We start from the raw sequence: 20800 nt of genomic DNA, 5'->3' as shown, positions 1-20800 counted from the left end.
GGGACCACTGTGATGTTGAGAATATATTTCTATATTAAAAAAAAGAAGTGTCCTTTTTAATATACTCACACAGCTCACTGTCTGCTCTTGGAAGAATATAAGCACCAATGATGCCTACGAGCTTTTAAGTCTACTGCTTCAGTCTGCGGTAAAATTACACGTTAGGTACCTACTGAAGATTATCTGAGTGTATTATTTACTTACCATTTTCATCTACTGCTAGGACACATGCCCCTTTCGCTAGTAACTCCTCAACCACCATCTTTAAGCCGTTACGTGCAGCAATATGGAGAGGTCTACAAAACAGAACGACAAAATTCAAGTTCAGTTTAAAATATTTATTCTAAGGAAAGCTAGGTTGCTCATGTTTGGAAGCAGGTAATGGGAGAGGAAGAACAATTGCACATTGAAGGGCAGGAGGGAGGGGAAACAAGCTAAGGATGAATGGATTCATTGGCAAGCACTAAATCAACTGCCTGAGCTCGTGGTTAAATCTTCTGCTGTGGGATTCCTTCATTCCACTCAAATACTTGCAGCTGGAGTAAGAACGTTGATGGTTACACCTCTGCTAGTAATGTGCAGTAAGGAAGGCAGTTAAATATATAAAATATGTTAAATATATAAAATATGACCTCATATAATTTGAAAAATTAAATGTACCACCTTAGATTGATTAAAGTGAAACTTGAAATAGATAGAAAATCTTTTGCAGGTAGATGTATGCTTGCACAGACACATTATGAAAAGACATTCTGATACAGTGTTCAAGCACATGACTTCATATTTTCCACCAGATCACGTATACACTGAGCATTAAAGAAGTCAAAAGTGAGAATGCAATATAAATGCAGTGTTTTCAAGGGCAAGCACTTAAAAAAATAGTAAGAAATCTAATTTTGTTATCTAGAAAGAAATCCAAGACATGAAATTGAGAATCTACATCAGAACCTTCTGGAAAGTCAACTGAACTTGAGAGGATCAGGCAATACTTACGTCTGCAATGAATTATTTTTTGCATTAATAAGGCTCTGTTCTTGTATCTTGTCAAGTATTAACAAGGCACATTTTTCATGACCCTAGTTGGAAACAAATAACTGTATTAATTTAATGAGAAGTTTAAAATTGACGCAAAATAAACATTATATACAAATGTGAAGTGTAAAAAGTTTAAAATACAGAACGTTACTCAGCTTATAAGGATCTGTAATAGGTGAACTGTAAAAGCCCTATAATACCATTTACAAACTGCCATTACTAGAATGCTTTAGCATATTTACAAACATAGGCATTCATCTGTCTTCCAACCCTCCACTCATGCATGAACTCACTTTCTCAGCTTACAGGAAGACTTGAATTTCCCTCAAGAGAAATTATTCAACTGTTTACTACAACTACACAATAACAGAAAAAGTGAGGGTTTAATCCCTGAAACTAACACTGTACTTCCTAAGTCTTTTAAATGCCTTTCCGTGCTATTAATAAATTACTACAAAAGCCCTTCAGCATCAGAGCTGTGTGATGATCAAACAGGCAATAACAGACCAGAGCCTCATTTCTGAGACCCTGGAAGGTAAACAGCTGCCTGAAGGACCTAGAAAATTCAGTGAAGCTCATGTCTACAGAAACTGGAGTGACACTATCTGGAATCCCATCTCTGAGGAGGAGCAGAAGAAAAGTCCTGGTAGAGAGAATACCATGGATGCTTTGTTTTTATTTTTTGCCAAGACAGGCAACAGCAGTAGCAATTGGAATCAATGGGAAAAAAAAAAAAAAGAAGACACTACCACCAATCTTATCAGTGCCTCGGTTGCAGAGTTCAAGATAAAATTTTGGGTCCCTTTCACAGAATTTGGAGAATAAGAATAAATATATATTCTGTTTTTTTCTTCTTGTTTTTTTCCACTGACCCTATGTTAAGCTATTTTATAGTAATATTATTTGGTAAAAATATCAAAGGATTTTCAATTATTTTTCTTAGTGTCACTTACTTATATTTCAGCTGTATTAAGAGGCACTCATTTCTCCATTTACTAAGTCTTGAAACAGACATGTAAAGAAGCTCAATACAGTGTTCTCACCACAAGTCTGACCATCACATTTCTATTGTGGGATTTTTTTTAGGAGGCACACCAACACAAGAGGCTGAAGATTACAGAAGCACAAAGTGGTCTTCAACTTACTTTACTGCTAGCCAAGTGCAAAGATGTATTCAAGTCCTTATCTCTTAATGTCAGGTCAGCCTTGGCAATATTCACCAAAAAGTCTGAAAATTAGAACGTAAATCAATGAACAAATGCAATGGGCAAAGAAGCATGTGAAAACAGAGGAAAAAAGGAATTCCAGTTTCTTACTATTTCCAATATATGTGTGCTTACGTGCTAAGCCTTGATGCAGCGTAAGCTTTATGAGCACAAAGTGAAAATAACGGCAGACATCAGAATAATCTTGTGCAGTTCATCTGCAAGCAAAGGCAGACCTTGTACATGAACAAAGATGAATCTATGCTTGACAGTTTGAGACAAAACAAACTTCCCCATTTGCAGATCAGCAAGTTCTGCCTGAGTCACCTCCCGAGAACAACTCTGGGTCTTGCTCTGAGAGGACTAAGTGGATATAAAGAATTTAGGGTGCAGACTGTGCTGCTAAAGCTAGAGGAAAGAGAGTTCTGTTAAGTCATATGACTGCAATCCCTATGTCTGCATCAGGTATTCTAGCCAGGAAGCAACAAGATTCCCTTTATCATAACAGAAAGAGAGATAACACTCCAATCTTTTTCACACATGCAGTTTTCCTACCCCTTAAAATTAAGGAAGTAGTCAGGAGAAAAGGATTACTACTGCTTTTGTGTTCTGAGTGCGTTACAATGCACCCTTTGGAGGAAATAAAACTCAGGTTATTGCAAAGCTTCGCAAACACTGCTGAGAAACATAACCAAGAAGAAATATTTTTTTCAACTATGTAAAAGTAGAATTTCTGTGCAGGGCTGCAAGAAGCTCTCTCTTTCTTAGCTTCCCCAGGAAAAAAATGATCATCTACTTGAAATCAGTAGCTGCAGTCACGCTCACCCTGAAGATAAGCTGCAGCAAGGATGCACTTACCGACAGCACCGACGTGACCGTTCTGAGCTGCCATCATGAGAGCTGTTTTCCCTGCATGATCCACAGCATTCACTTGGGCGCTGTGACTCAGGAGGAGCTGGAGGCACTCCACGTGATCCGCAAAGGCTGCTGCATGAAGGGGCGTCCTGTGGGGCAGAGTCACACAGCCACAGCTGTTACTGAAGAGTTACAATATTCCTGTTTGTTTGCCTGAAAGTGCAAGACGTTCTGAATCCTCCTGAACATTTTCACCAAAGGAAAGTTATAGCAGCAGCATCCAAAACAAGTTAAACTATATTTACAGTGTCTGTCCCAGCAATTTTATCTAAGTATATACATATGGTGAGATTATCAATTTGACTAAAGATTTGACCGAAAGTACATTTCTTGCTGTATCAGTATGAATTATTTTATTTCCAGTTACGTGCCCTGAGAATGTTAGCATAACAACTTTTAATGAAATATTTCTCTATTTGCACAAAGCATCACCTCATTTAGCAAATAATATGAATGCATTTAGATATTTAAAAGAAAAAAATTAGGTTCAGGGAAACATCCTAGACCTGTACCCATCTTAAAGAAACAAAATACTATTTTCTTAATAGCAAAACTGAATGCTTCATAGCTCACTTGCTTTAAGTCAGCCATCCCTTAACTGTGTTGCAGTGTAAGCTGCTGTCTGAAAGAGTCTGAGAGTCTTAGCTCAACCGCAAGGGTTATTTCCAGAAATTCAGAAAAGAATTATGAAAAAGGAGAGAGATATTCATGATGAGGAAAAGCAATTTGTTTAGGAAGCTATTACCTTCCTTTGTCATCTTTGCAATTGACAATGCTGGCATCGATGGCTCCGATGAGCATTGATGCACAGTTTTCATGATCGTTGATTCTGCCAAAGACACATTTTCAAGAAGATAAAAAGTCTACATTTTTACCACTATCCCATATTCATTTACTTAGTTTCCCATTAACATTTCTTAGTGATTATTTATAATTCATCCCAACATACCTTTGCCTTAATACTTTCAGTCGCAATTCTGACCATTCAGAATATCACTTCACTTAACCAAACTGCATCTATTGCTATGGATTTCCACATGTAAAGCAAAGCTGATCCTTCAATTCCCTATGCATCAGATTAACTGAAACTGCAGCAGCAAACCAGGATTAAAACCTTAAAACCTTTAAATCCTTGAGTCTAAACAACAAGCACAGCTGAACTGAGAAAGCACTCGGTCATATGTACCTACACATAGAGATTTACTCTAATGTTTAAGGTAATGAAATACACAGCTCTTCCAACACATACTTTCAATATTTTTCTTGGATGTACTCAGCACTCTCCTGGTTATTGGCAATTTGTCTTACTTCATTATGAAAATGAACAGCAACTGGTAACATAATGACATACAGGGCATGTCTAATATGGCTAAAAGACACACATGTCATCTCAGCAGCAGTTCTTTCATTTTAAATTTATGTGCATCTCTAAGTTGCATGTGTTTTGAGGTGGGTTGGAGAATTACATACTAGCTTAAAGGAAGAAATATTTTTTTTCTAAAGAATTTATTTGAAGTAGAATAGAAACAGTAACTTTGTTAATGTTTTTGTTTAATTACGTATCACACTTGGAAACTACCAACATTTCTTTTCTATCTTGCAACAATGTGGACTCTAGAATAGAAGTTTACGCAACAATAACTCTCACCATTATTTCTGGAATATATTAATTCTTCTAATAGTAGGAGGAGTTCATAATTCTGTCATTCTAATAGCCCAGGTCATGGCCTAAGAATGGAAGAGCTATGAAATTCCACTGAGTGGCAAAGAATGCATAGGCCTGCAGTGGCAAGCAAGGGAAAAGAAACTGGAAAAGGAGTAGAAATACAGCTATTTAATGACACGTCAGTATTTCATCAAGTAGCTCAGATGTATTAAACTTTTGCCAAATACAATCATGCAACATGCAATACAATACAATCATGCAACTTCTTTTTCTCAGCAGAAGAATAAGCACCATGTTATGAACAATTTTTAAATGATTTGCTCATGCAAATAATATAAAATAAAGACAGCTTTCTTTTTATATTACTACTTTTTCCAGGCATAACCCAAAGCAAAGCATCTGCATGTGTTACAGATTTCTACTTACACAGCACAGTGCAACGGAGAGAAGCTATTACCATAGAATTTGCGGAAAAATTTCTGCTCCAATAGTACCTCTATGCAGTTTTCATGACCTACAAGAAACAGATATTTCAAGTGTTGCACCCAGCAGGGAATTAACTTATTTCAGACCAGGCACAGAAGGATTACAATTTGACACTTCAAGCACATTAAGGTTGGACACATTGTGAATACGAACTTTTATGTGACAGAATTATAAGAAAAGGTTTTTTCAGGGCTTTTTTAGTTTAGTTGTTTTTTTTGTTGTTGTTTTTATGTTTTGGGGCTTCTGTGTTTTTGTTTTTGTTTTGTTTTTTATTAATGGCAGCAGCAATACAGCTCCACCAGCCCAATATTAGCCATAAGCGAAGGAAAAAAAAAAGGAAAAAAAAATAATAAAAACAAAAAAAAGTTGTATTTTTTTCTCAAATGTGATGCTACATACATGGCCTTACACATTCCAAGATGGTCTGAAGTGATAACAGTAAGAAATTTTATTCTTATATTAGGTAAGAAGTATAATCAGTTCAGACTTCCCACCTAATGATGGGAAGTGGTCTCCTGCACTAATAAATGAAAAGGTAACACCTCAGAGAAGCATTCCTGGTCCCTCAGTAAGTAAATGAGAACTTTATAATTTTCTTCATTAAACACAGAATTTCACCCCTGGCCTCCTGTGATGGGAACAAATGAGCACAGTGACTGAGAACTTCTCTGGAAGTCACAAAGTCGTTGGGAGGTATCGCTGGAAATTCCTTGGCTCCTGAACTGAAGGGTAAACATAGCAAAAACAAACCACAGAGAGCAAGTAGAGGAGAAATGATCTGACTCTTCATTTCAGCCTTCTCAAATTGTCAGCCTGCTTTGCTACCATGCTTCCCTAAAACAGAGGCCACATTCGAACTTGGCAAAAATCCACAGGGATAAACTTACCATTGTAACAAGCCCAGTGCAGTGGCGTATAACCTTGATTATCCTTTAAACTGCAGTCTTCCTCTGAAAGTGCAATCTGCAGTAATTCACTCAGCCAAGTGGCATGACCCCGAGCTGCTGCAAAGTGCAGAGGTGTTCTACCTCTAGCATCTTTACATAAAATAGATACTTCCTTCTCTAAAAGCATCTGAACGCATTCTTCATGCCCAGTCATAATCTGGCAACAAAGAAATGAGTAAAGAGGTTGAAATAAACACAGACTTCAACCCAGGAAACGTGGAATATGATAGATGACTATAAACATGAAAAAGCCTGGATGGGATTCAGATGGCAGAGATGAAAGCTCCATTTCTCCCATGGGTACCTAAGATAACTGCTATACTGAAATATATTTGGTACTGTCTTTCAAAGGCACTTATTAGTAGTTTGTGGAGGAGACTTCTCTAAGCGAGTCTCAAAAGCAATGAGGAGTTTAAGATTAAGGAAATGTATGAGCAAAGAGTGAGGCTACAAAACCTGAATCTGGCCACCCTAGACAGACAGCATACAAATCTGCAAAAAGAACTGAGGGGAAGATAAAGAAAATTACCAGGAGTATGAAAAGATGTTTTAACAGCTGGGCCTCCATAACACATGTAGTTTAGCTTTGGCACCTTGGCCATGTTCATGTATTGATGTTAAGACAGAACAGCAATTTTTCACCTTAACATTTATTACAAAACAGTGTAGGACTCTAAGCTGAACCACTCATTGCAGTTATTACAGAGTTGTGAATAAATATGATCGCTTGCATCAACTTCACATTGGGTAGGAAGATGGCTCCTAGAAAAGGTTAAATCTGCCTTGAACTTCACTGCTTCTGGTTAAAAGTTTAGGCCTAACATAGTTACATTCTGCTACCCAAGAAAAAGGATAATAACTGCTGGGCAGTCCTTTCAAATTTGCTGTTTTCAAAATTCATAAAGTTCTTAGTTATAACAATAATGACTGTGATAGTAAATTGTCTATTCATTAATTTTCTCTATTATTGAGAGAAGATCTAGTCTTTAATTAATCAAAGTGAAAAATCAAAAGCAGAGCAAATTTGTCCCCATTTTTCACTGTCCCAAAATTTCACTGACTGTTTTTGGTCGTATTTTCAATCATTAGCTATATCTCCTACATTCAACATCCCTATGTTTATGAATTAATTGCAGTGACAATAGAACAAATACTTAGAATTTAGAAAAATGAAGTCACCCCTCGATGTAAAGCTGTGCATCCCAGGAGATCTGCTGCATCTACAGATGCTTCTTTTTCAAGTAATAAGGAAACAGCATCAATGTGTCCATATGCCACTGCAAGCATTAGTGGGGTTCTGGAAGGAAAAAGAAACAAAATGTCAAAACAAAAACAGTCATGTCTATAAAATGGCACACTACTTGCTGCTGTTAACTTACTGTAAGACATAAATCAGGAAGCCCCCCATTTCTCTCCATTCCTACCCAGAAATCTATTCGTTTCACCATACTCATCTATACAACAGAAGTGAAAACAGCTGCATAAAATTTTTCTTAAGATGCCTAATAGCCAGCTATCGTGACTGAAATAGACAAACTCATCTGCGAGCAGTTTACAGAGCAACATCATTCCAGACTTTTTTTTTCTTTTAAAAACCTACAGTTATTGTCATCTCCAGCAATACAAGTCTTACAACACCAAGTTGTGAGTGAATGCCTCTGCTTGTTACCAGGATGACAACTCAAAGTATTTCTTCTGAAAATAATGAACAGTTGTTTAAAGTGGAGGAAAGGACATAAAGAAACTACAGAGGCCAAAATTTTGATTTGGACCAATAGATCTTCCGCTTTTTTTTTTTTTTTTCCCTCTCATTTCTTTTTTTTTCCTCCAGAAAGGGATCTACTTTCCTTCTATATTTAGGTAAGACTAATAGCATTTAAAATAACATGTATAGTCAGATATATTCCAGGTACCCTAAATAAGAAAAACATTCAGGTTTTCACTTCTAAGACATATTCCATTATTCTCTCTACAGCTGTCATTTAATGAGACATAAAACTTTTGTAGGAACATCTCAAATTTCGGGTTCACCTTGAACAAACATTGCATCTCCCTCTGTCAGCATAATATACCTGTAGACACATAATATATGCTGAAACATCAGCATTTTAGAAAATAAGACTTGAGAAGCATCTCAGAATCTTGATATATTTTACTGAATCTGGCTCTAAGAATATATGAAAATTTATTTAAAGTATGAAATAGAGGCTATCATTAATAAATAATTCTTTTTACATGGCTTAGATCAACTGCATGCATACTTTGTAGCCTCTGCCAAATTCTATTCACAAGTAGTGCAGGAAAAACAGTGTTTCAATTAATTGCCTTTTTTTTTTTTTTTTTTTTTTCAGCAAGAAACCTGAGATGCCATTTGAATTGCAGAACTGAAACAAAACCACCAAAGAAACTTACTGTCCTTTGGCGTCTGTCACATCAGGGTTGTCTGCAACTTCTAGCAACAGCCGTAAACAAGGTGTATGACCATTAATGACTGTAAAGAAAAAAGAAAAAGTGTATAATTAGAATAGGCTTAATTTCAGATACTTTCCCATTGGAACGCTTACAGATAAGAAATTTCTTATATGTATACAGAAAATATCCCGCAACGTAAGAAAAGAACATTCCCACAATTTACTAATACCAATGGAATGGTATTAGCTCCTTTTTCTCTTTCCTCAGTAAGATAAGTACTACTTTCCTTTCTTATACAAATCCCCAGTGAGTAAAACAGAAACTGTGATTCTCACTACTGAGAAGATTTCTACCAAAGCAGACAGCATTTCAAAATCCCCCGCAGTCAGGAGGCAGACGAGGTTTTCTGTGATCAGTTTTGGAACACCTTAGGAATTTCTCAGCAAGGCTCATTAATACTGTGTGGGCTGTACAAACAAGTTCCTTTGCACTCTTTTTTGTTTTGTTTTGTTTTTTAAAAAGCATCTACAAAGAATGACCAGTGTTACACATCTTATATTCCAGGAAGCACGACATTACTTCCACATTCTGCTCCCCAGTGACCTCCAGGCTGACCACTGACAGCTATGGGGAAGCCACGAGGAGAGCAGCAGCAAAGCCTCAGAGCAACACCTCCACAGAAGTCTCTACTTTTGCTTCCCAGGCTAGTCAATCACATTCTCCCAATCTACTGCACAAGACCTCTTCGGGCCATTCAGACTGCTTCACACCACTCTGCTTTGCTGCAGAGCCAAATTTCTCTGACTGTCAGGCATGCTCAAAGCAACGGAGCACACAAAGTCACCACTACTGTTGATATTCTATAACTGGAAGACTGTTTTATCCCATTCTGCTTATTTTTCCCCTCAAAGTCCTGTTAGGGATCTTCGTTAGTTAAAAAAAACTCTGATGATACTCTTCAGTCAGCAAGGGGGTGATGGCTCATATTGTGTTAGCAGCTTGCATGGCCAGAGGACAAACCAGAGAAACAAAAATTCTTGTTTTTTTTTCTACTTTAACATTTGAAGCCATGGTTACTTCTCAAAAACGGGGTTTGCTCTTTAAAATGCAACCTACTGCTGTTGGAAAACAGCTCCAAGGTATATTTTGCAGGGCTAAACACTGAAACCCATCTGTCTGTCAGCTGGCTTAAAGGCTTCAGCTTTATATGACCCACAGGATGAACAAGAATTTCATCTTTAAAAAACCAGTAATTCCTGTATTCAGTACACAGAAATTATATCCTCCTTTCAGAGTCATGCATTCACAGTGCCCACACCCTGTGGATAAAGGCAAAAACCTTGGGTTCCACCTATGTCACACCATTCTGGCAGAGAAATGAGTGCACATCACCACATTTAAATCACTCCTCCGAAAATAATCTTAGTCACTCTACTAAAAAAAAAAAAGAGACACATTTTTAGTTATTTACCAGTAAGTAATACCATATACATAACACAGAAACACTTCTGCAGGGCTGATGAATCACTGACTCACAGGAGAAACAAAAAAATAAGAAAAAAAAATCAGTTCTATCACCCAGCAGGAGGAAGGGAAATCAAAACTTGCTCACACTGATGTCTGAAAAAGATTTTGGTAAATGAGTTTTTGAGCAGATACTCCCAGAAGACTTCAGAGCCAACCCAACAATTGCTAAGCACTACAGACCCTGCAGGGAACATTAGTTTTGTCAATGGAGCTACAACACTATACTAGGCAAACATTTGCAATGCATCCCCCAGGCCAGAGAGAGTAAAGTCTGGTGGTAATAAAATTATACAGGGAACACATGATTTAGGCTAAGGAAATTTTCCACGTTATGAGGTCAAAGGAAGTCTGTTCCCCAAGGGGAACAGACAGTAAAAAAGAAATACTTCATTAGCTGAATTATTTGTCTACTGAAGTCAAAAATCCCTTTGCTGAAGAGAGCTCTGCAGAGTCCTCTAATCTAATCCATAGGTTCGAGTCTCCTTAACTGTTGTGTTCAGCAATTCTGCTTCTGTAATAAGAAGGAACGAAGGCAGACACTGTTGGGGATGGGCACTCTCGTCTTCTTGCTTCTTTCCAGTGAACGGTAAATGCATGCAAGTTTTCACTTCTGTGTGTGTGCAAACACATACTGCCACTCAAAGGATTAATTCAGCAAGAATTCTGTCAGATTTCTCAAAATATGCCTATTTATCTCTTATGACTGCATTGCAAATAAGAGACAATGAATATCACTGTGGCACTATGCAGTTTCCAACAGGTGACATCATTCTTTGTTAAAACACTCCTAAGCAAATGTTAAAGAACAGTGTAACAAAAAGCACAGGATTACAAGTGGCTCTTTGTGGAGATGGAGGCTTTGTTGGAAGCTGTGCTGACTGCACAGAACACTGTATGGCTCTCATGGAAAGTCCCAGACAGCAGAGATTGTGTATGCATTTTATTCTGAGCAAGATGAAAAAATGCACACAGAAAAAATTAAGTCTGAGAATTAAAAAACTGTCAAGTATTCATTTTTCTTCCCACTAGAGGTCACTGCTGGGTTGTACTGAGTCCTTGAACTAACAGCCAGAGGAGCAATATTCCCTCTGGCACTGCTGTGTTTAACCAACAAGTATATATTAAATAATAACCTTTAAATAATTGGCAAATCCTACATTTTCTAGGTAATTAAGCAACATGTTGTACACAAAGTATGAAGAATGGAGCAACTCTTAACAACAGCAAATTCACAGGCTGGCTCAGGAGGAGAATAACATTTGAAAGAAGATGAATTTCTGTAACGTTACCACTGAAACAGGCTGAAGGTTTTGAACACAGAACAATTTCATTGTCACCAAGGCCTGCCTGTATTTTCAATTATTCTTTCCATAGGATAAGCAATGAAACAACTGTTCTCTCTCCCTCTCTTTTTTTGGCTAAAGAACCATTAAGTGAAAGTGCTGTAGGAAAAACATCTTGGAGTAAGTGCAATAGAGGGATGGTAGAGCACAGGTGAGCTGGTAAAGTCCGAGCAGTAGCAGAGTGTGGAAAAGTAGGAGTTTCTGTGAGGGATAAATAGACCATGGGACAGAGGAAAAATATCACAAGAATAACAGAGTTAACTGCAAGACCACCTCAATGCACATCAGAATTTCTTCTGTTTAGAAGAAATAAGCATAGAGATAGTAGGTAGCTAGAGTTAGCTGCATACATGCTATAGGCTTTCTATTATTGTAAGTGCAACACAACAGCACACTCACCTGAAGCATGCAGGGGGGTCCTTTTGGTGACACTGTCTTTTACAGTGACAGAAGCACCCTGGCTGATGAGAGCTTCCACACACTCTGCATGCCCTTTAAATGCAGCCAGGTCCAAAGCAGTGCGTCCTTTCTCATCCTTAATATCCAGATCTACCAGAGATTGGAGTAACACCTCCAAGGCTTGATGATGACCGTTATAGGCCTGGAAATATGAAATGAGTCATGTAAGGAACACAAGTCTTGTCTTCCAAAGACTTTCACATAGAATATGAATACGATCTGTCACTGTGGGTCTCTTAAACACAATGGAAGTGACAGTTTCTTGACTTCTCACGGCTCTTCCATCTTGAAAGGATTTTGCCAAACTACACTGCTACTGATACAAATAGCCAGGAGACTCAAAAATTCCTAGTGTTCATGGACAGTAGTTATGATTTTTTATTTACTCTGCTACTATTACAGCTCAAGGTGGGAAATTTCAGGCAATAATTCATTTCAACAGGGGCAAATCAACAATTCACTTTTCAGCTTGTACTGCATTTTTCAGGGAAATGGTGGCTTCAAAAATTAGGTTCATGGGAGTGATGCAGGTCAAAGACCACATGGATTATCTGACAAAATCAATACATCTGCCATTTCTTTAAGACACGCATTTAATGTAGGGTATTACTTAACTCAACTGAATGAAAACAATTCCCAAAACAGACTTTTGTGATGGTACTAATAAACACAATAAATCTTGACCAGCTCTTCACAGCTGATGCTTCAGAGGGTGTTCCTGCCAGTGGGATCACTTGGTAGAACAACTGTAGTGGACAAGTAGATGCACTTCCAGACCAACAGTCACATTTGGGCTGACTACACAAATGCAGCTGATGTTGGAAAAAACCTAGTGGATAGTTACAGAAAGTGGAAGCATTTCATGTAGTTTTGTAGTGACTGTCTCCTCATTGTCAGCCTAAGAGAATATCTTTTTTATTTAAACATAAATGTATAAACATGTTACTAGAGTTGATACAATTAATGAAAACAGAAGAGAAATACAAATATGAAATAACCAGACACCAATCTTCAAGGTTAAGTACTGTTGGAAGCAGTTTGCTCCTAGTGATTCAGAAGTACAAAAGAATGAGACAGAGCAGTGGCCAAGCAGTTGTTTCACTGCTAGACCCAGAAAATTACTTAAGGAAAGAAGAAAGGCAAAGGCAGAAAAAGAAAAGGATGAGGAGATTAGGGCACAGAGAATCTATATTGCAGAAAACAGTCTTGATGCAATTGTTAGCTTTTCTTCCCTACTGTAATTTCTTGGAAAACAACCAATAACCTGATTTTTGATACAGTTGAAGTGTGAGAAATAGCAATGTTTTATGTGAGTTTTCTGTTTTTCCTTTTTTTTTTTTTCTTTTTTTCTTTTTCCCTGAAGTATTTTAGGGGTGTCTCAGGTGAATGAAGAGCTGTTAATTGGCAACAGATACAACAGGAAAGACCTCTGGCAGTGTCCTTCCGAGGATTTTGACCAAGAAAGACCAGCGAGGAAATGAGCTTGCTGTCTGGCCAGGTGCAGGTCAAGTCCCTTCCCAGCACAAGAATTTGCGTTGGTGATAGAGCAAGCTTTAACCCCTATTTGGGTTTCAGACACTGTCCTTCCTGCAGTCTTCAAACTGTAGAGGTAAAGAACTGAGAGAACAGCTTAGTGACAAATCTAGTCCCTTTTAAGCCAACTTTTGGCTCTTGTGTGGAAAATTCAAACGCCAGGTAAGAGCTGTTCTGACCAGCTGGCAAACAGAGATATGATCACTACAGAACTAAAAAATGTTCCTATTTTCCGGTAAGTTTCTTCCTTATTGAGAAGAGAGCAGATTCATAGTGATGTTGAACGGTCAGTGTGGGGCCAGTTTGTGGAAGACATGTGAAGATAGCTCTCTCAAGCTGAAACTGTTCAGTTTGAAAAAATAAAAGCATTAGAAGGACCTTATTGATGTATCTGTACATCTGAGCAGGACAGCAAGGATGACAGAGCCAGTGTGTGGCCTGTGGTGCTCAGTGACAGCACAAGAGGCATGTAACGGGCACAAATTTAAACATAGGAAAATCCATTTAAGTACAAGAAAAAAACATTTTTACCATGAGGGTATTCAGGTACTGGGGCATACTGTATGCATTCCCACAACTAGCTGTGCACCAGACTACTTCTGCACACTGTATGTCTGCAGCAGAACATCCCACTCCATCATCAGAGCCATGGGCTCAAGCTCCAGCTTCAACTTTATAGACTGGTTACAAAAAATTCGTAGCTTGCCATTTAATTGCATTTCATTTCTGTTTCTTTTACTACCTGAGTGCTATAATCAATAATAGCGAACTGCTTCAACTGCCAGAAACTCAACAATTCCAGTTCAGAACCTGTTTTTCTTACATCTAAGCCTACATCCTTTCCTAGTTGTTTCAAAACCAAGTCTATGATTAAACCCGCTTCAAAGACAAAGATTAAAGAATTGTTCTTTGAGATGACGATCAAACAGTTTACACATCTCGTACTTACAGCTAAATGCAAAGGACTTTTTGTAGTTGAAGAATCCGATTCCTCAAACATATTGCTGTTTTTTTCCAGAAGCTGAAAATGGAATAAAAAAAATCTTAAAACATTCTTGTACAACTTAGGATAAGTTTTCATGATTCAGCAGACAAAAAAAAAAAAATTCTGATGTCTACAGTGAATATTGAAGGGCAAGGAGGAGTAAGTACTTTATATTTACAGTAAAGTATTTGCAAGTCTTCTTACCCTATAGGATACAGATATAAAAGTAATTTGAAAGCCTTTAATGAAAATCCTTAACCTGACCAGCAGTAAAAGGAATAATCTGTGGAGTAGAGCCCTCATTTTGCACTGCAAAAGTGCTGTTTCATGAATGCACAGGTAATGAACATAAGCCATTTCTGATTCAGCTTTTTTTTTTTTTTTATAATTCTGACATATAATTGAGAATTGAAAATAATTAGAAATAAACTGCTAGCAATTTCACAGCCATTTTTATACTTTATCAGAGTAGAACTTCCTTACATAGTCTTCCAGAGTGCAACACATCCTTGAACACAACCATGCTTACAAAAGTAAAAAAATTCATATCTAATAAAATGCATCACATGTTTATGATTTTCTACATTTCAAGGGATCCCAAAGCATTTTAAGGCTTACAAATGCGGTATTTCTACCCAGCCAGAATGAGAAACTATGGAATTACTGTGACTAGCAACCCTCCACAAAAGCACATGAACCCTGGCAACTCACCCCGCAACTTACCCTGGGGAGTGATTCTAGCCAGATTTGGACACCCAAATCCCTTGCTGCCCCCTCCCCATTAACCTCTCCCTAATGATCTTCTCCTTAATGAGCCCACGTGACTTCCCCTGCAAGCTCTTCCACACCACGGGCAACTGCATCAACGGTGATGACTGCATGTCCTCCTAGCCTTTGCTAAGGCTGCAAAGAAACCTTCACATAGTACTGACAAAATATTGTGAATTCAACACTGTTGAGTAGCACTACTGCTGGCTCGCAAGGCATTTTTACTTGAATACTACTCAAAGAGTTAGTCTCCAAAATCCTCTGTAACTGGAAATTAATGTTGTCAAAAAAATTAGTAACCAGAGACTGAAAAAAGAAAAGTGTGACAGGTAATTACAAATGATTTGCAACATTTCTATGGTTTCAACTAAATTTTTCAAACTTTTTTGAGAGAGTAATTAACTAACTCAAAAACTGAAAAAGGGGACAGTGGTGGCAATCTGGACAATTCTATGGTATGTCAACATGGAGCGCTGTCCAAAGAAACTGGTGAAATCCTACGGTAGGCACGGAAATTATGCAACCTGCACTGCAAGATGATGGTGTACACTGAACTCATATGGAACTCAAAAGAAAGTTTACTATGTAACAAAACAGTCCTTAACAGACCTACATCAAAGATAAATTTTTCCAAAGCATCACAAATCGTGTATTAAATAAAGACATTAATCTGAAGCCTATTACAATAACAAAACACAACACAACAAAAAAAAACTATTCAGTAACTTTGTTTATTTGTGTATTTTGAACCTAGTAAAATATCTCAACAGAGAAAAAAAATGTGTTGACCCAAATACTATTCATAAGCAAGTGAGTGCGTGTATTAATATGCAGTATGAATTCAAACACAAACTTGCAGATAGGAGAAAAAAAAAAAGCAAGTCCACATAACTTTTTAGTAGATTTGGGGCAGAGTTGCACAAACACATCTGTTACAAACACATGGAGAGACCTCCAATTTAAAACATCATCCTTCTCTTATATTTTAGATGGATGGAAACAGGATTAAGTGGCAACTCCGAACGCATGGTCACGAATTTTCAGTTACTCCAAACATGCTCTAAGTAGTTTATTATTTTAACTCTGATTTTCTCTACTGAACAAATGAAATAAAAAATATCCCAATGTGAGTACAAAGCCTGTAACCCAGTCTGCTCAATACTCACCTTTACTACAAGTCCATAAGGTGGGCATAGAAGACTAATTTAATTGCTTGTAACTACACTGTTGAAATGCTGGAATCAAAATCTTAGTACTTCCCTTAACCTGTCAGAGGGTTCCAAGTCTTCTGGAACAAGGCAGATAACTGCCTTTCAAATAGATGACACAATGAAGGCTCTAAAGGAACAAATTGCAGGATTGGAGAGCTCCTCACAAAAGGCATCCCAATGGCTTAGTTAAAGCAGCTTAGTCTAATGCAGACTAAGCTTAATGAGCTTATTACTCACAAGGATGAATGCCTCTATCATAAAGTCAAGCATAAATGAGAACTTCTGAGGAAATCTGGTTGCTCCCTGATACGTGGTCCAACAGTGCAAGAAGAGAAATTATAAAAGACAATCAAGGGCACAGAATTGGTGATTTTCTTGTTTGTCTCATCAAGCACAGCTCGCAATTAAAACTAATTCACGTGAAGGATACACACCAAACTCAGACACAAAAAGTACCAGGTGTAAGTTACAAGGCAAATTCTGCAGCTTCACTAGCACTGCTATGGTTCTAAGAAGAAGGCATGTACCTCTCATACACTTGTTACAAGAATACACAAAACTGTCCTGAGGTTCTAATTCCATTAGCTTCCATCTTAGAGCACCTTTGTAGGAAGCAATGCACATTGCTTGTTTTTTAAATAATAAAAAGTGTGAATTTATTTCTCAAAGCAACCCAAGTATGCCAGCTGCAGTGCAAAACCTTCCTGCTGCAAGTTGGCCAAAGCACTTCTCTAAAGAGAGGCAGTAAGAACACATTACCAACAGCTCATGGTTGCAGCTGGCTGAGTGGGGAAGATCCCAGCATACCTCGTGTCTCATTTATTGTGCCATTAAGACGATGTCTTTTAGACTATTACATTTCTGCACCTCAGTCATCTGCAGATTTTAAGTGCTGTCAGAACTGCGCAGCTGCTGCCAGCCAAGTGGTGGGCACTGTCCTCTGGTTAGGTCATCACCTCTTAGAAGGTAAGGATCCCCAGTTCTATCCTGCACTTCTCAGAACAGCACCATTTAGCACTGTACGTCATTATTTATTTTGCAAAGTCTCCTTCACGCTCAGGAACTTGGTGCTTTGGGAGTGAGATGCAGACAAAACAAGATAAAACATCAATTATTCAGTTCCATTGTCACCAGCTAATAGCACTACAAGGCTGCAGCTATTTCTCCTCCTGCTCCATGCAAAGAATAACAACATTCAGTTCTCACAATTTTATTTGTACAGTAATGGTATTTACAGACATAAGACGACTCACTGTTTGAATTTATTTTGTGCTTATAATATAGGATTACATGGATGAATATGGTGTGGGGTATTAAACTCCATTTGATTTTACTTTTTTTTTTTCCACTCTGATTTGCTGTTTACTGACAGGATAGTTTACATAATTGTCCTTCTGAACTACAGTACATTCTCTATTTATTCATCTCTATTTTTAAAAGAAATAGCTTGATGGAGTATCTCTGTAATTTAAAATTACTATTAGGAAGTAAAAGAGATCATACTTTCATCATGCACAAAAGCTTTAAGCTACACTTTTAAAAGGAAGATATCACAAACAACTTCAAACCAGATCACTGTAATGATGGGTGCTACCTCAAATCCTAGAAGAAAAGAGAAAGCATGATTCTGTATGAAACAGCATGCACGTACCCCCCCAGGCACAGCTACCTGTACACAACACCTGTAGCTATGTCAAAGCTTTGATCTAACCACCACTGACATTCAAGTGGCTTTTCACTGAAAGTTTTATTATTTCAATTAGGCAATTTCCAAGTTTAAACACATATCGCTTCCTCACAACACCACAGCTGGGTGCTATTAATGCCAAACGTAAAATGTCAAAACGTTCATCAATTAGTAGCTATTTCTCATGGCACTTTCAGGAATTTATAAAAGCATATTAACAAGGACACCTTTACACACCTGTCTCTATGCTGCCCACATATGGATGAAATGCTACTGAAACAGCAATAAGACAACTGCCTAATGTCAGCCCCTGAGAACAGATACCAGTCGCATGAATTCACATGGGAGGAAGAGAAAGAGGAAAATGATTTCAGGGAGAATGTTTACAGTCAATCTGTTTGACTGGCAAAAGACAGACACAAAATATGCACACTGTGGGAGCCTTTGTCTACAGCGTACATATAGCAATAAACTAGAGACAGTTTCTCTTTGGAAGTCTGCTGAAAACAGGCAAACATCTCTTGAATTAAAGAGTCTGATTACAGCCTGAAGACCCCAGCAGCAACACCTCTTTCTGAGCTATACTGTCTAATGCAATGCCATACACCCCTCTCATTGGATTCAGTAGGTTAGAAAGTCAGATATCCTGTCCATGTTTCCACTGAAACACCACACACACTCACAGACAGGTACTTCAGGCAACAGCACAAGGCCATGCCTGAAGGGAAATTATCCCCTGCAGCTCTGCGATCACCTTGTTACTCTCTGACTAAAGACAGCACATGTTAACAGCTTGCTTCTCTCTGTCAGGAAAAAGAAAAAAAAAAAAAGAAAGAAAAAAAAAGAAAAAAGGAAAAGAAAAAAAAAAAAAGAAAAAAAAAGAAAAAAATCCCTAGATCTGTCAGACAGAAAAAAGCCCTCCAGAAGATCCTAGGCAATACTGCTATTCTAGGAGCCAAAGTGCCACTTGGATGCAGATGGCAAATTCCTGCCCTCATATGAAGTTCAAAAGCAGTATGTAGCATCCTAATTTTGATTCTTAAAAGATTTTATTTTCCAAAGGAAAAAAAAAAAAAATTAAGCCAAAATGCACTGCTATAAGCTAACATATATTGGCAACTCTAGCACATGTAGGCTCCTATTGATAATTTAATCAGCATGTACATACGTTCAATATGTTCCCATCTTCTTTTGCATTCTCCTTTTAGGAAAAAAAAAAAAAGGACACTAGAATAATTTTAAGCTTCCTCTGCTAAGAAAAAACACGCAAGAAAGGTGTGTACAGCAGTGGGTTTGAGAGAAAGGCTCCCTGGTTCTGATGCACTGAGAGCTGCCTGCACAGGCACCCACCCTCACATATCAGCTGGTGCTGATAACAGCCCTTCACTAAGCAGTCATCCAAACACATGCTCACGTATTTCAGAATTGCTCGAAGTTATACTTCATGTAACCTGCCTTCAATTCTGTGCACAGGGAGTCTAATTATTTGAAATCTTGTCCTATGTTTTTTTGTTTTTTTTTTTTTTGAGTCTTACCTGTTTCTTCATAAAAAATAAGCACGTGAATTCCTAATTGTACCAACTAACTGCAGAGGAAACGTCAAATTTCTGCTGTGCACGTGGAACAACAGCTCAGACATTCAAAGCTGACACGTGGGAAAAGCCCTGGGAGGTTGGCACAAAGCACCATCACTGCTGCTGTCAGACAAAATTCTCCCTTCAGAATGGCAGCATTTGTCATGGAGACAGTGAGACATGCATAAAGGAAGAAAAACAGAGCACAGCCCTTCGAATGTGGGGATTCAGGCCATGAGGAAGAGCAGGGGCTGCAGTGGGACAAGTGGCCGAGGCAGGACCCCATGTGGCAGACAGCTACTTCATGCCTATCCCAACCACACATGTGATTTGCCCACCACTGACTGCCAGTGTCCTGCTCTCAGATGAATGAACCAACACATTCTTGTTGATGAACAGACAGAAAACCAGGAGCAGTCATATGAGAGACCTGGAGGGTCTGTGATTGTAACTTCTCCACATGCAAGGGACCGAGCACGGAACACACAGCTTGCTACTTCCTCACTGCTACATCTGGTCTAACAAAAGGTGTGTCCTGGCTCTCAAACTCCACAGCACAGCCATGACAGGCTCTGCTAGCAGGAGATCTCCCAATGCAGATGACTCTGCAGCTCACTGGTCAGACGTATGGACCAAGATTTGCTTTTTCTCTCAGATATGGTTTTCCATTAAACCATGCCCTCCTCCCATCCTTAAGAGAATCGGCCACTGTGCCAATTCAGTTTCTGTTGGCCAAAAGTGAATTTCATTTGCTGGTGAGATAAGGAGAAGAGCAGAATAAAAGAAAATTAACCATGAATACTTACAGTCAGAAAAGAGCTGTCACTGCAAAAGACTGACACTTCATTCCTTTTGTCTTGACATCAAAACATAAAGGATCTGACTGGCACTCCACGCTGCACTTTAACTTGCAATTGCAATTTCACTCCTTCCATGGCAATAAGGATTTTGTGATAGATCATTTCAATGAAAAATAAACCTTTTTATCTCCTAACTACTATAGTCCACTAACATGATCAACTCTAACATACCAGCAAGTGATAGAGA

General features: G+C 38.2%; 1 protein-coding gene across 7 annotated transcripts in view; it reads right to left on the bottom strand.

Moving 5' to 3' along the window:
* ANKRD44 (ankyrin repeat domain 44) overlaps positions 1-20800 on the bottom strand; it is a 112559-nt gene that overhangs the window by 6674 nt on the left and 85085 nt on the right. For all 7 annotated transcript variants that reach the window (XM_031601155.2, XM_031601158.2, XM_090144278.1 and 4 more), the window contains 11 exons: positions 14478-14549; positions 11936-12137; positions 8667-8745; positions 7434-7551; positions 6195-6411; positions 5248-5335; positions 3901-3984; positions 3099-3244; positions 2181-2263; positions 994-1076; positions 205-296 (listed from right to left, as the gene is read on the bottom strand). In XM_031601155.2, coding sequence (XP_031457015.1) covers positions 205-296; positions 994-1076; positions 2181-2263; positions 3099-3244; positions 3901-3984; positions 5248-5335; positions 6195-6411; positions 7434-7551; positions 8667-8745; positions 11936-12137; positions 14478-14549 — 1264 coding nt within the window. The remainder of the gene's footprint in view (positions 1-204; positions 297-993; positions 1077-2180; positions 2264-3098; positions 3245-3900; positions 3985-5247; positions 5336-6194; positions 6412-7433; positions 7552-8666; positions 8746-11935; positions 12138-14477; positions 14550-20800) is intronic.

The sequence above is a fragment of the Phasianus colchicus genome, chromosome 7 (assembly GCF_987193195.1).
Source record: "Phasianus colchicus chromosome 7, bPhaCol1.hap1.1, whole genome shotgun sequence".
NCBI classification, from domain to species: domain Eukaryota; kingdom Metazoa; phylum Chordata; class Aves; order Galliformes; family Phasianidae; genus Phasianus; species Phasianus colchicus.
The sequence above is the reverse complement of the archived record's forward strand: the minus strand, read 5'-3'. Positions and strand labels throughout refer to the sequence as shown.